Consider the following 15,415-nt stretch of genomic DNA (forward strand, 5'->3'; position numbering starts at 1 on the left):
CAAAACCCACAAAAAACTGGAAGTCCTCGCTCACACAGTGGCGGCCGTGTGGAGTGAAGCTGTAAAGGGGCCCCGGCCGCACCAGCGTACTCGCACCTCGGGCCGGCTCTGGCTCTTGTTTCCGCCAAGTTGGCTCCTACATTCAGCTTTGTTTCTCTCTTCTCCCTAAGTGCCTCCCTCCCCAGCGGTCCTGTGAGCAGCCCTGGGAGCGTCCCCGCCTCGGTGCCCGTGCAGATGCCGAAGCCCAGCCGGGTCCAGCAAGCCCTCGCAGGTAGGCACCCTGCTGGGTCCTGGGTTCCAGAACAGGCTGTGTCTGACAGGGCAAGACACGGAGGCGGTGGGAGAATCCGTGGGCAGGGGAGGAGACCGTGGGACGGGCGCCTGGTTACCCTCTCCTTTCTCACGGAAAGCCACAGCGGCTCCCGGGAGGGCCAGTGCCTCTTTTCCACGATGGCATGCCCTCAGTGAGTGAGCCTGTCTCTCACGGGGCGGCCTGCCTGATGACAGTGGGTCCCCTGGTGTGGACCTTTCCCCATCTTTGAAATTTCCACGTCATTCTATTTATTTATTTTTTTCATAAAGATTTTGTTTACTTGGCAAAGGGCAGGAGAGAGCGAGTGAGCGAGCACAAGCAGGGGGAGCAGCAGAGGGAGAGGGAGAAGCAGGCTCCCCGCTGAGCAGGGAGCCCGATGGTGGGCTCGATCCCAGGACCCCGGCATCATGACCTGAGCTGAAGGCAGACGCTTAACTGACTGAGCCACCCAGGCGCCCCTCCATGTCACTTTTTTTTTTTTAAGATTTTATTTATTTATTTGACAGAGAGAGATCACAAGTAGGCAGAGAGGCAGGCAGAGAGAGAGGGGGAAGCAGGCTCCCCGCTGAGCAGAGAGCCCGATGCAGGGCTTGATCCCAGGACCCTGAGATCATGACCTGAGCCGAAGGCAGCGGCTTAACCCACTGAGCCACCCACGTGCCCCTCCATGTCACTTTAATTATGGTTCACGTCACTTGTCTGTCCTGAAATGCTTTATTCATTTCCCTGAAGGGGCCCGCTGGGGAGCTCAGCTGTTTTGGCTGGAGTTATGCTTTGAATAAATGACTTTGTGTCCACGTAAATCTTTTGTTAACCAGACGCCTTTGAACTGTTTTAAAAATTCCTTTTATAGGTTAGGGAGTTACTGAAAGTTACTTTTTAATAAGTGGGAAAAGCCAGGTGTCATAGAAGGGAGTGTAGCGAGGTTGAAGCAGGTGACTGAGCTAACCTGAGTCTGTGTGTTGAGTGAGTCACTGTGGTAGCACAGGGGGTTCAAGGGGACAGGCCTGGGGCAGGGAGACCCGTGCGGAGCCTGACTTCATGACTCGGGGGAGCCAGCCAGGGCCTGACCGCAGGCCTCGGCAGTGGTGGAGGTAAGAGCTTCTGACTTGGTGGGTCGGTGGGTCGCGAGAGAGGGGGAATGGGTTGAGGCCCGGGTGTGGCTGTCAACGTTACTGGGACACTCAGGAGGGGCTTTGCGTGTATCTTCCTTCATTTCTTCCCAGTAACAGCTCTTCGAGGTAGGAACTTTTATTCCCATTTTATACCTGAGGAAAACTGAGTCTCAGAGAGTTCCAGAAACTTCTCATGATCAACCGACCAGCCCTTGGCAGAGCTGGGACTCAGCCCCAGGCATTCCGGGCCCCAGGACCTGGGTTGTCAGCAATGTCACACTGTGTCGCTTCCCAGCCCGTGGGAGCATGGGGAGGGGCAGGGGGAGCGTGGGGAGGGGCAGGGGTGCTGCTAGGTTGTAGCAGGGCCGGGCCCCGGGGGCAGTGGGCATTTGGATGTGCAGCTCAGAAGAGCCGTCTAGGGTGCATTGGGGTGGCCTCTGCCCCCTTGGGGTGGGTGTATGAGCTCACAGAGACTGCGGGTGGGACGCCGGGAGAGGCCCTGGAGGGAGATGGAGGGATCAGTCAAGGGGGTGGTAGGAGCCAGGGGAGTGGGGCCCTCTGGACCCTGCTTCAGCCGCTCAGCCATCAGCCCTCTGCTGGGGCAGAGATGTGGTGACTGCAGAGTTCCTGCCCAGTTAGGTCTTCCTGTGGGCTTCTGTGTTGGGTGGTGACCACTGGAGAGAGGTTGTGGGTGACCAGGAATGGCCGGCACATGGCTAAGCTCCATTCAACTCTGTAATCGCTGAGGCTTAAATACAGATGCTATAAAAACCTTCCTAAACGCAGCTCAGAAGCGGTCCGGGATGGAGAAGCACTTGCTCCCTTTCCTCTGCTCCCAAGGCTGAGGACCTCTTAGCCTGCATCCCAGGGTGTCCTCCATGTCCCCTGTCCCCTTGGCTCTTACATCAATCCTGGAGGTAGGCGGGTCTTTTAACTTCCGTTTTATTCACTGGGGAAACAGACCTCGGAGATTGGGGAGCATGGTCCCGGCCAGCAAGGAGTGGAGACCGGAGCCCATGGCCAGATGCCGCCTTCTCTTAACACAGGCTCTGCCTTGGACCTGTTGGTGGGAACCTGAGGTGCTGGGGAAGGAGACATCCCGAACCAGCCCAGGAAGTAGGGTCTGGAGAATGTCTTCTTTCCCTGAGCCGTATTTGTGGATTTGGGAATACTCAGCCGCCGTGAGGTGGACGGGGAGGGTTTTGCGGGTGGGTTTACAAACCAGGGGTAATGCTGTGGAGGGCCTGGGTACCCTTCTGTGCGGGCAGAGACGGTCACAGAGGAGCCGCCTCCAGGTCAGGCCAGCAGGGCCTCGGGTGACAGCCTCTCTGGCTGCGGTCTGGCCCAGCCCTGTCCTTGGAGTGTCTGCGTTTCATGCTGCCACAGCCTGGCCGAGGCCAGGCAGCCAGGGCCGAGTGGAGCTGGGAGGCAGCTCTGTAAGACCGGTCAGAGGCTGGGCGTGAGCCGGAGCCCCGTCACTAGACAAAGGGCCAAATCCCGGTGTCCGAAAGGAGGTGTTTGCACATCTGGCCGCTGCGGGGGCTGCTCTCTCTGGGGTCCAGCGGACAAGTGGGACCCTCTCAGGTGGGGGAGCTGTGGCTGTGCGGGCTGCTGCAGTTATTTGAGGATGTTGGGATTTGGGGGGGCTGTCCCTAAGCCCTGCTGTTGGGAAGATGTGACGGCCCGCTCTTGGCGTTCCCACCCAGCCATCCTGTCCATTGGGTGTTGCTTTTGCGAAGTGTAGGTGTGGGGGGATTCTCACACTTGCTCCCAGGAAGGCAGACCTGCGGAGCAGGGGCCCCTGCCCTGCAGGCTTCTCCGTTGAGATTTCTGTGTCTGTGACTGGAGCTCGAGGGCGGGCCCTGCACTGACGAGGGCAGAAGCCTTGTTCGTGCTGGCCTCACCGAGGCCACCCGGCAGTGCTCGGGGGTATCTGGGTTCCCCAGCAGACAGATTCTGTGCACCTGCTGTGACCGGGCCCTGCCCTCGGTGCTCAGCGCAGGGATGACAGCTGTCACGACACCCATATGCAAGTCCTTTCAGGGAGTAAGAAAGCTAACCAGGGTAAAGGACACAGACGGAGGGGACGCGGCCCTTTCAGGTGGGGCGGTCAGGGAAGGGCTGCCTTGTAGCTCACGTGTGGGGAGGGGTCTGGCGGAAGTGGAGCAGAGAGTGTTGGGGGAGGAGGTCACGGGCAGGGCCAAGGCCAGGGTTCAACTAAAGCAAGCATTGCTCCTGTCCCCTCCATCGTTGTGCCCCCGGCCCTCTTCGCTCGCCTGCTTGTCCTGTGGTCTGCCTGACTTTTAGTTCAGACCCACTTCTGAGCTCAGGAGCGAGCAACGCGGAGACGCAGGTGGCATTGCATGGCCCGATGAGCAGGTGCCTGGCGTGCAGCCTTGCTCTTCTGGCGGGTGCTCTGGGGTCTGCTGCGAGTGGCTGCCGCCGTGCACCCTGCCCCGCCGCGCTGTGCCGCCCAGGCCGCTGGCTGGCCTCTGCTTCCGTCCCTGACCGGGCGCGCTTGCCACTTGGAGTCTTTGCTCTTAGAGGCCGCGGTGGCAGGCCTGGATGGCCCAGGGGCGGGTCTCCCCTTACCCACCTGCGCCACCTCCGGCACGGGCGGCGCCGTCTGCCGGGCCCACCCAGGGTCCCCACTTCCTGCCCCAGGCTGCCCTGGGGACCCAGAGCCCAAGCCCGATTCTGAGCGCTCGGAAAGGCTCCCTTAGCCCGTGGCGGAGGGGTCACTGAGCGGGACGGGTGGCAGGGGGATTGCACAGCGAGGCAGGCCGAGGGTGTGGCAGGAGCCGGGGCTCCCGTGGGAGACCGTGCTGTGTTCCAGGGAGCACCGGGGCCTCGGAGAGCGCCAAGGGAGTGGCAGGCGTGAGGGTCCGCCTAGGGTGTGTGTGGAACACGGGGCTGAGGAGTGAGGCCTCCCCCCATGGCTGTGCCCACGGTGCTGCCCTCCAGGACAGAGCAGACTGTTCGAGCCTGGACTGAGGGTGGAGACGGGAGCGGCAGCCCAAGACCTTTGCTGCTCCAGAGGAGCGGCCGCAGAGGCCACGGGGAGGCCTGTCAGGGAGCAGGCCCGAGGCCAGTATTCCGGCTCGCCCACCCTAGCAATGGCACCGGAAGCATCTAGAAGGGCCATATGGAAGGCAGATAGCACCCCACAGGAGGGAGGGTGACCAGGAGCCCAGAGGGCATGGCCAGGGGGAGCACAGGGGAAGGACTGAGCACAAGACTCTGTCCGTGTCTCCATAGCTTGCCCGCGTCCTTCCACGTCACCCCTTTGCTCTCCTCGCACCTGGCACCGGCAGCTCCCGCCTGGAATGGCATCGTGCCCCCCTGAAGCAGAAGGCCTCATCCCGCCCCCTTCCCCGACACCCGGAGCGCGGGCCAGCTGGTGGCTTGGACAGACCCCTGTGGGGATCTGATGAGCCGGGCATTTCCCTGGTTCCTGGCCTGGGGCTCAGCTGCCTCGAGCCTCGAGCGGCCAATTCCTCGGGAAGATCCGTGGGTCCTGCTGGCCATTCACGGTGCCACCTGGACTCAGCGGGGTTTGTGGACGTCACATGCCGAATGACTCCTTCTAACGTTTCTCCCTTCTCTGCATGTCTGATCTCGCACCCCGTGTAGGCATGACGAGTATTCTGCTGTCAGCCATTGGACTCCCTGTGTGTCTTAGCCGCGCACCCCAGCCCGCCAGCCCTCCCGCCTCCTGTCTGGCCTCTAAAAGTCACAGCTCAGTTAAGAGATTGAGGAAAATGCCCATGAAAGGTAGTTCCCGCTCACAAGTGCTCTCTGGCCTCTGCTAAGCCTCCGAGTCTTGCTGCCTCTGACTCTCCTGCATCGATCGCTCTTCTCTGACCCCCACGGCCCTTCTCTGCTTCCTTTACCCCAGGGGAGGGGCTCAGTGGCCCTTCTGCCTGCCCTCGGCGCGGAGGTGGGCCCTGGAAGCCACTTTCCCCCGAAAACCCAGAGTTTAGCTCCTGTCTTCTGGCACAGCTGGAGTGTGAGGGGCCTGTTCTTGCGGACTCTGTGACTATAAACACAAGCGTGGGGTGAGGCCAGCTCGGGAAGGGGGTGACTCAGTCCCTCTCAGCAGGGCCAGCATGTATCTCAGGAAAGGGCCCCGGCCCTGTCTGGCCACCATGAAGGGCTACTTCAGAGGGGTCCCGCAGTGGCGCTGCCCTGCCCATCACATGGCTGGGGAGGAAGGGGTTTCAGAACCGTGGCAGGTGCTGTGGGTTTTAGGCAGACTTACGTGAAGGGGCCTGTGGGTAGTGAGTTCTAAACCTGCCTTTTCGAAAGCTGATGCTTCCATCTTTGGGCTGGAGACGCACAGAGCATGGAAAGCCCTGTGACCCTGAATGTGGTGTGGTGAGCAGGGAGCACGGCCCTGGCCCAGCTGGCTTGGGTTCCGGTCTTGGTTCTGGCTTCATGTCCCACGCTGGTGTCTCCGTTCGTGAGCCGGCATCTCCTACTTCGCAGGTTGGTAGTGGACGGAATGAGAAGGGCACGCATGAGGCGCCCAGCACGTAGTCATTGGGGGGCTCTGATCATGCCCACTGCCTGCCTAACCCCAGCCCCGCAGGTGGCAGGGAGGGCCAGGGAGTGGCGGGGCTTTACACCCCGTTCCCCACCTCACCCCTATCCCGGCAGCTGGGCAGGGTGGGCCCAGAGCTTCCAGAGACACTCCGACTTGCCTGGGAAGAACACAGGCTCTTGGCAGACACTCTGATCTTCCTTCCTGGGCTCAGATGTCCCTTTCTTGGGGTTGGTGGTCCCCTGGCTGGCCCCCTTAAGAGAAGTGTGGCTCCTGGTCTACCTTGGGTTCTAAAAGGCTGTCCGGGCAAGGGCGAGTGGCGTGGAAATGGATGCTGAGCCAGACCCCACCAGAGGTGGGCCTGTGGCTAGTCCTGGCAGATGGGGTCCTGGGGTCCCTATGCTTTTCTGAAATGCTTCTCCCCTCACTCCGAATAGCTCCTGGGATGGCTGCCAGTAGCTGGTGGTCCTTGTGCTTTGGCCTGGCTTTCTCCCCAGTGACCAGTCAGTGGCCTAGAAATCTGTGTGTATGTGTTGGGGGAAAGGTGCGTGCGTGCGTGTGTGTGTGTGTGTGTGACACGTTTCTGTGTTGGGAGTACGGGGGGATGTGTGTGTGTGTGGTATGTGTGTGAAGGGATGGAGGTACATTTGTGTGGAGGTGTGTGTGTATGTGAGGGGGTTGGAATGGATGTTTGTGCGGGGGTGTGTAGGGCACGTGTGAGGGACATTTGGGTGTGTGTGGGATGCATGTCTGATGGGGTGAGGGGACATTTGTGTGTGTGTTGTGTGTGTTTTGGGGGGGTGGGGTATGTTCGGGTGGGGGGTATATGTGTCAGGGTGGGGGGATGTTTGTGGGGAGGTATGTGTGTGAGGTGGGTGGAGGTGCATTGGTGGGGGGGTGTGAGGGTTTGGGAGATGTTTGTCGGGGGGGTTGTCTCTGTGTTGGTGGGGTGGTGTTCCTTTGTCTGTAGCTGCCTCTCACCACACTCACGCTTTGGGTCAGGATGACGTCTCCATTTCTAGGTGAGGGGAGGTTCAGGTGATATGCCTTGGTCCCTGCGTGACAACCAGAATCAAACCTGACGTCGCCTGCCCCCAGCCTCCGTTCCCCTCCTTGGAGCCCCCTGGCCTTCTCTGGTTCTGAGGGCCCTCGGCTGTAGAGCCCTCAGGCTCGTCTGTCTTGGCAGCTACACCCGCTGGCTCTGAGCGTAAGTTCAGGCCAGGGTCCCTCTGGTGACAGAGGCTCCGAGCTGGACCTGCCCAACGACCCCGAGGCAGGAAGAGGAGCTTTCCCCGGCTGCACTGGTCTTCCCTGGCCATCCTTTCTGCTCCCGCACGGCTTTGCTGCCATTCTCTGTCATTCTGCTGCTGCCTCTGGCTGGAGAAGCCCTGGGTCTGCCCAGGTCTCTCCCTGGCTGGGGGAGTCTCTCGTTTTGGGGGTGTGGGGGTGCCCGTGTGGGACCAGGCTCAGGGTTGATGCCGGCGCGGGCCACCCTCCCAGCTCTGCGCACGTGGGCGGTCTCGAGAAGAATGGGGTGGCCAGGGCGCCCCTCTTCCTGCATCGGGGCTCCTTCCCGGACTTGGCGTGCCGCTGAGACCCCACAGTCCAGGGCCAGGCGAGAGAAAACCAAGGCTTGTCGTGACCGTATCCGTGTGGCATTGTCCCAGTCGGTGTGTACACAGACGCCCGCCAGGCAGGCACTCGCTGCACGTTCAGCTCCTGGACCTTCTCTCGCCTTGGCTTTCTCACAGGAGTAACGGAGGTTGGGTGAAACGGTGGTGCCAGGACATGCTCCAGAGCGGTTCTGTGGTCGAAGCTGCCGTTTGACTTCTCTGTGTGTCCTTGGAAGAGCCTGGGCCCAGCCTCCCGAGCGAATGTGCACGGGGATGTGGTGGAGGCCCAGGACGCGGCTCCTGAGGGCAGCTGTCCCTGGTCCTCGTGCGTCGCCTCCAGGGCTCCTGGGGCAGGGCCTCCCATGGGTGGACCCATAGGGCTCTGCCCGGCCGAGCTCCGAGCGTCCGCGCTGACGCCGCGTCTCTCCTCTTGCACGCTCGCCCCTCTCCGGGTCCCTCCTGGCAGCTTGGGCCTCTCCCTTGTCTTCCTTCCTCTCTGGACTCCGCGACTCCAGTGCGTCCTCCTCGGGACACCGCTGACGCTCTTCTCTCTCGCAGGAGGGACTCCAAAGCCGGAGCCTGAGCAGGTGATAAAGAAGTACACGGAGGAGCTGAAAGCGGCCCCAGATGAGGCACGTGTCACGGGAGCCGTGCTGCTTCTGGTTTGCTTTGGAGACGAGGGGTGGCTCCGGAGGAGGGTATCAGCCTTTTCTCTGCTGGGCGGGCACTAGCCGAGGTGCCGCTGGGTGCCGGCCGTGCTCCGGGTCCTGCGGTGTGATCTCCCGCGTCCCGGAGGAGGCAGGCCTTCCCAAGGGGAGGCGGCCTGGCCTCAGAGGCCTGCATTCTGATCTTAGCTGCGCCGCTCACGAGCGCTGGTTCTGAGCAGGGCTCCTCACCGGGCCGCCGCGTCGCCCTCTCCCTGTGCCATCCTGGAGACGAGGGATGGGAGAGCCCGCCCCACTGTCCGAGGACCGAGCTGGGGAAAAGCGAAGAGGCTTTGTCCCCATAGCGGTCCTGCCCCTCTGGCTATGGGGAGAACCGGTTGGCCTTGCTGTCATTATGGGGCCTGCCAGACCCTCATAGCAGCTTCGGTTGGACCCAAGCTTCTGTGCTGAGCTGTGTTTTGGGGGCTGCTGTGCCTCTGGTCTCTGATTTGAGTGGAGAGTCCCAAGGACTCTGGGGCGGGGAGGGATGGGGTGGGTCGTGGGTTAAAGGGCAGTCGTGCCAAGATAGAACGGAGGCTTCTCCCCTTTTTTCCCGCAGCTCTGGCTGGTAAAGGGTTAGTAACCTGGAGGTCGTCTCCATGTCTCCCACCCTCCCTCCAGCGCTGTCTGTGCCCCCAGGGGACAGCACACCAGTCTCTGTTCTTACCTTACCCCCACCCCTGGCATAACTGGCCTGCTCTGCACCAGCCTCCTGGCCTCCGGGCTGCCAGCTGGACAGCCTCCAGACAGCTGTGATAGTGCTGGTAGCCGCACCTTGAAACCCCTTGTCAGGGTCCCCTGATGTGGGAGACAAAGTCCTGCTCCCGAGCTCTGCCATCAGAACTTTCGGGATCTGGTTTCTGCTTCAGAACATTCTCTTCCCTTTCCCTGCCGTGTCCGTTCCCGTCCTTGTCCACCTTGTCCCTTTCCCCTGTGACAGCCCCCTTTGTGGCCCTGTTCTCTCCATTTCCTGCCCTGCTATTTCCTGTCTTCTGGCCCGTGTCTGCTGTCTTCAGCGTGTGCTGCTGTCAGTGCTAAGTCCCCTGCGGCCCCTGTGGCCCCTGTGCTTGTGGCCATCTATCGTCCCTCTGCTGTGACGGGCCCTCTGAGGGCGTAGATCCTGGTGACTCATCTGTCTTCCTGCCTTTGGACCAGCTGACTGAAGGACTGACTGCCCTTAATCCTGGTGTTGCGGCAGCAAAGGCCTTTTCCTATTAGGGCCCCCCCCCCCCCCCGCCCTGTGGCTCAGCGGGCCATCAATGAGCGTGCCCTGTGCTGGTCTCCCTCCAGGACTGCATCATCTGTATGGAGAAACTGGCTGTGGTGTCCGGCTACAGCGACGTGACCGACAGCAAGACCATTGGGCCAGTGGCCGTGGGCCGCCTTGCTAAGTGCAGCCATGCCTTCCACCTGCTGTGTCTGCTGGCCATGTACTGTAACGGGAATAAGGTGCTTGCGCGTCTGCCCCCGTGGGAGCGGGGTCACCTGCCCACAGTCCTTCCCCGCTCCTGCTGCCGTTCTGCGGGGGGCCCAGGATATTCTCGGAGGCAGCATCGAGCTGTCTGTGGGCCTGGGCCCGTGGCAGGATGGAGGTTGGCTGCTGGAGGGCTGGAGGTGGCAAGTGACCCCTGGTCGCTGTCCGTTGGTGGTACTTAGCTGGAATGGACAGAGGTTGGGAGGACAGGGAGGCAGACCTGGGGCCATGGCGTGGCCTCTCCTGCAGCACCCCTGGGCCGCCTGCGCCAGCAGTGGACTGCGCCTGGGGTCTTTTGTTGGACTTGAAACCTGTTCCACCATGAAGACTTTTGTGCACCAACCCGATTTGCCTACTCGATGCTGGTCTCCCAGTACCTCGCCCCTGTGCTGACCACCGCTCCAGGGAAGCGGTTAGGTTTCTGTGCTGGGAGGGAATGGGGGGGACAAGCCAGGGACCTGATGTAGGGGGCCATGCTAGGCGCTCTCTCGGGGCCACTGGCTCAGTCTGTGGTGCTCTGCTTTGTCTCAGGATGGAAGTTTGCAGTGTCCTTCCTGCAAGACCATCTACGGGGAGAAAACTGGGACCCAGCCCCAGGGGAAGATGGAGGTGTTCAAGGTCCAAGTGTCCCTCCCCGGCCATGAGGACTGCGGGACAATACTCATAGTTTACAACATTCCTCACGGCATCCAGGTAAGGGGCCCTGGCATGAGAGGAGCCTCCTTGGACCATTCTGGAATGGGTCCTTCTCGGTCTGGGGCACTCTTCTTCCTACGCTGCCCCTCTCCCAGAAGTCCAGTCCCCAGGGCAGTCGGGAGGCACCAGTCTCCCAATTTCAGGCTCTCAGGAACCAGAAGGCACCAGTGTCTGGGGGTAGAACAAGCTCTTAGAGCTGCGGAAGCAAAGAGATGGCCTTCAGCCCTTTCCTAATGCAGGGAGGGCATCCTGGAGGCGGAGACATCGTAGCTCCACTTGTACTGGGTAGAAGGCCAAGTGTCTAAAGCAGGAAGTATGCTTGTGTTGGGGGGCTGAATAACGGGGGATCCCCAGGGCAGGGAGGTGCCCGCAGAGAAGAGGCCAGCTTGGGAGGCCAGCTCAGTGGCCAGATCCAGGCCTGCTTTGGGTGTGGTGGTGCCGGCTCTGATGGCAGGAGCAAGACAAGAACCCGAGCAAAAGGTCCCAGGGTCCCAGTAGAGACCCAAATAGGAGCCTTAGGCCTTTCAGTCTCCTGCTTGGGCCTGGGTTGCCCTCAGAGCTGGGGGCAGGTGGGCACGGTCCAGGGCAGTGGAGACTAGGACCCACAGGGGCCCGTCTGTGACAAGTGGGGTGTCCCTGTTTTGTTCAACCACGTGCTTTTGCTTTTCCGTGGTTTCCCTCCATTTCTTCTCAGTGGATCATAGTGAATTTTAAAAACATCCCTGACAGCCTCAGAGCCCCAGAGCAGGGGGAGTGTGGAGGTGTGTGTGGTGTGCCTCTGAGTGGCAGAGGGCACGAGCAAGGACCTTCCACCATCACCGCGCGCTCCCCTTCCGTCCTGTTTGCGGTCCCTGCCCCGTGCCCCGCTGCAGGCCCATCTCAAGCAAGGGGTGAGGGCGTCCGGAAGGAGGCCTGGCCATCACGGGCACAGAGCCCAGTGCCCGCAGGGGCACTAGTGGGGTGGGAGTGTGTGTCCTGGTCTTGGATGAGTTCCCGTCTCATCAGGGAGGGGTGGGACACTAGTAGGAGCATCTGATGCCAAATCGAGTGTCACGGGGTCAGGGAAGGTGGTTGCTGGGGGGATGCTGTGTCATGTTGGGTCTCTGAGGGGCGGGGTCTGTGACACGGATTGGGCTGGTCACGGGTGTACGAATAGCCCTGGCCAGAGAGGCAAAGGGTGGGCTGGGCTGCTGGGCACCTCTTAGGACCCTCCCAGGCCCAGTGTCTGTGTTCCTCCTGCAGGGCCCGGAACACCCCAACCCTGGGAAGCCGTTCACCGCCAGGGGATTTCCCCGCCACTGCTACCTTCCAGACAATGCCCAGGGCCGCAAGGTGAGGCAGGGTACCCCGGCTGGTAGGGGCCCGGCTGCCTGTGGGCGGTTGGAGCAGGTGGGTGGGGAGGTCCCAGCCTGGTGGCCATGCCAGCTCTGCCCTGCTCATCTGCTTCTTCTTTTTCTGGGGCTGCTGGGGGTGCTGGCCCCTCCTTCCTGCGGGTCACTGTGCATTGGGTGCGCTCCCCCGGGAGAGGTGACTAGAGGGGAGGCCTTTTCCAGCAACCTCTCGGGCCAGGTCACCTGTTCTTCAGTCAGGCTAGCGTGACGACATTGGTGGGTGGGGGCGGTGGAGGGGAGGAAGGGACAGGAGAGGACTGGGAGACTGGGACAGCCCGCGGAGCTACCTCTGGCACTGGGACTAGGGGGGGCATTCCCGGCAGACAGAATCGCTCGGGAGTGGCAGCCGGTGGGCCCGGCTGGAGGCTGGGAGGAGTCTGGGGGAGGACCAGAGCCCGGGTGTGGAGGCAGTGGGGCATCAGGCGCCCCTAGGCCGCCCTGGGTGTTGCCGATGGGAGGTTTGAAAATGCTCCCTCTGGCTGCTGTGAGCGAGGCCTGCAGGTAGCTGGGGGGGAGGGGCGGGACGGAGAGGTGGGGGTTCCCTGACTTGGACTTTGGGCAGAGTTAGCCCGGCCCCAGGTGCGGCTTGAGCAGCAAAAGGCGGCACCCTCCGATGTGGGGGGGACCTCTTGGGCCTTCAGGTCAGCAGGGGGAGTTTCTGGGAGGGGCGTCAGGACTGGAGCTGGAGGCTGGGGACCCCAGCAGATGGGGCTCACTTGGATCGGGTCACTTAGGAGAGCGGCCAGCCCGGGCCCTGCCAGCGGTTCACGGTACAGGTCGAACAGACCGGGCAGGTGCCCGCTGTGCCTGCCCTGGTCCCCACTGGTGGGGCAGGTCAGACCAGGGAAGGGGAGCGGCCAGTGGATTCTGGCCCCCTGCTGCTCCGCAGGTGAGAAAACCATTCACAGACTTGGGCTCGCTCATTAGCCCCTCCCCCTTTCCCCTCCCCCACTGCAGGTCCTGGAGCTGTTGAGGGTGGCCTGGAAGAGGCGACTCATCTTCACAGTGGGGACGTCCAGCACCACGGGAGAGACGGACACGGTGGTGTGGAATGAGATCCACCACAAGACGGAGATGGACCGCAATGTGACAGGCCACGGCTACCCTGACCCCAACTACCTGCAGAATGTGCTGGCTGAGCTGGCGGCCCAGGGGGTGACCGAGGACTGCCTGGAGCAGCAGTGACCCCCCCAAGCCTGGCCGGGCCCACCCTGCCCCACCTGCCTGCCTCCGGCCACCAGCGGCCCCTCCCGCGCTGCCGGCTGGGCTGTCCCTGGGATGGGCAGGCCGGAAGGTGCCTTTCCTCGGAGGCTGCGGCGTTTGTCGGGGGCCTGCCTTCCGCCCCCCTCCTCCCCTCCAGGCCTGGATCTGCGTGGGAGTTGGGCAAGCCTGGGAGTTCTACTCATGGGGGCTTAAGATGCAGCTACCTCAGAGCGTGGGGCCCCACCCTTGGGCTGCTTTGGGTCCGTAGTGCTGGGGGCCCGGCGTGGGGTGAGGCGAGACTGCCCCATCGTAGCCCGGGCAGCCGTGGTTCCGGGTCAGCTTCTCATACCTCAGATGTTCTGTTTGCAATAAATGCCCTATAGCCAAAGTCAGCAGGCCCTGGTGTGTTTGTCGGCGGAGAGGCTGCGCGTGTGCGCACGCGCGTGTGCGCTGCTGCGTCCGAGCAGGAGGGAGCCCGCCGACTGCCCATTCGACCCGCGTGCCCCAGTGACCAAGGCTGCGGTGAGGCCCGCGAGCCCACCCTCCCCACCCAGCTGGGCTGCTGCCCCGGCCCCTGACCCCATCCTCAAAGTTCTAATTTCTCGACCCTCTTAGGAGGATCCAGTACCCCGGCCTGCCATCCACCTGGGTTGTGGCCTGAGGCTCCAGGGACACCGGCCGCATCCTGAGTGGGCCAGGGGTACTTTTGCCTCCATTAATCCCCTTTTCTCCACAAGAAAAAAAAAATTAAAGTCTATTTTGTGTGTTGGCCTAAAGATGAGTATATTATATGTTAAAGTGATGAAGTCCCAGAACCTAGGTCAGGTTCGGTGGGGTGAGGTTTGGAGCCGACAGCTAAGAAAGAATTCTCAAGACGTCTGTGGTGCAGAAAGGTAGTTTATTAAAGCCCGGGGACAGGACCCGTGGGCAGACGGAGACGCCGTTGCCCCGGGTTGTGAGAGATGGCAGGTTACGGACCCTGCGGTTGGGGGAAGGTGAGGGGAAGGGAGTTTCAATGGAGTTTTCATATGCTAAAGAGGGCCTACCAGGTGCCGGGATACGGAGGTGCCGGGATACCCGAGACCTCGAGGCTTGATCAATGTTATCTTTTGGCCAGCCATTCATATCAAGATAGTTGGGAGATTCTTGGTGGGATGTCACAATCCTGCTGTCAAGCGTCTTTGTTGGTGAGATTGAGGTTCAGAAGAGATTTAACTATATTCACGTTCCCTTCTACCTCAGCCTCCTTCAGTTTTGTTTATGGAGGGAAGGGGGTGACATTAGGGCTTGAGGAACTGAGTTATTTGCCTCTGGAAATTGGGCTACTGATAAGGTAACTTCTTTGTTTGTAGATCTCTAGGACATTTGTAAACCAAGGGAGACTCCAGTCTTGCAGGATTGTGATCTTAAACAAAGTTAACTCTTTGTTTCTCGCTTATGGCAGTCAGGGGTCCTGAGGAATGTGACACACATTACCGAGGGGAGCGGGTGGACAGGGGTGCAAGGTGCCAGCTTTTGCTTTGTCCTCAGCCAGCCTCCTGCTCCCTCATCAAAAGCATTTTTCTTCCGTCTATAAATTTGAGTTTTGCGGCAGTGGGGCCGGGCTGACTCAGTCAGTGGAGCATGTGACTCTTGATCTCAGGATCTGGAGTTCGAGCCTCATGTTGGGTGTGGAGATGACTTAAAACTAAGATTATAAAAAAAAAGATAGTTACCCAATGAATCAGCGATTTCACCCTTAGGCGTGTATCCAAGAACAGAAAACAGGTCCACACAAAACTTGTACATGAACGCTCGTGGCAGCATCATTCGTAACAGCCAACAGCCCAACTGTCCGTCCACTGAGGAGCGGGGAAACAAAATGCCTGGTCTCCGTACAGTGGAGGGAAAGTTCTGGAACCCTAAGAACAGAGGCTGGTCACAGGCTACAAAGGGACGCTAAGGGGAAGAAGCCATCCCCAGCTCGCCACTGGTGTGATTCTGTCCATGCAAAGTGTTCAGGACAGGGAAGTCCATGGAGGCTGAGAGCAGATGCCTGGTTGCAGGGGGAGCGGGGAATGGGGAGGGACTTTGAATGGGTACAGCGTGTCCTCTCGGGGTGATCCGCACGTTCCGAACTGAGTGGTGGTGTTTGCGCAACCTTGTGAAAGCCCGCTGAGCAGTACACTTTAAACGGATGAGTTTTATGTGAATTATCTTTTTTTAAAAAAATTCTGTCTTATAAAAAAATAGAACCAAAAAGAGTCAAGTAAGTGGGAGGCTTGTCAGCTGTCAAAGGGCCTTTCGCTGACTCCAGACTCTTGTTAGACAAGAACGTGGCCTTGTGCAAGGAGGGCAGGGGGATTGGCCAAGGGGCTGGAGCT

General features: G+C 60.7%; 1 protein-coding gene across 5 annotated transcripts in view; it reads left to right on the top strand.

The window, feature by feature from the left end:
- Positions 1-13,434, top strand: part of LOC111145569 (deltex E3 ubiquitin ligase 2) — a 36,391-nt gene extending 22,957 nt beyond the window's left edge. For 4 of the 5 annotated variants that reach the window (XM_022500511.1, XM_022500507.1, XM_022500508.1 and 1 more), the window contains 7 exons: positions 171-271; positions 5,062-5,202; positions 8,143-8,216; positions 9,579-9,737; positions 10,294-10,455; positions 11,701-11,790; positions 12,807-13,434. In XM_022500511.1, the coding sequence (XP_022356219.1) occupies positions 171-271; positions 5,062-5,202; positions 8,143-8,216; positions 9,579-9,737; positions 10,294-10,455; positions 11,701-11,790; positions 12,807-13,034 (955 nt within the window). In that variant the 3' untranslated portion in view covers positions 13,035-13,434. The remainder of the gene's footprint in view (positions 1-170; positions 272-5,061; positions 5,203-8,142; positions 8,217-9,578; positions 9,738-10,293; positions 10,456-11,700; positions 11,791-12,806) is intronic. The other variant, XM_022500510.1, reaches the window with a different exon arrangement.
- The last annotated feature ends 1,981 nt before the right edge of the window (positions 13,435-15,415 follow it).

Source organism: Enhydra lutris, unplaced genomic scaffold, assembly GCF_002288905.1.
Source record: "Enhydra lutris kenyoni isolate GAN:26980312 unplaced genomic scaffold, ASM228890v2 scaffoldscaffold13, whole genome shotgun sequence".
NCBI lineage: Eukaryota > Metazoa > Chordata > Mammalia > Carnivora > Mustelidae > Enhydra > Enhydra lutris.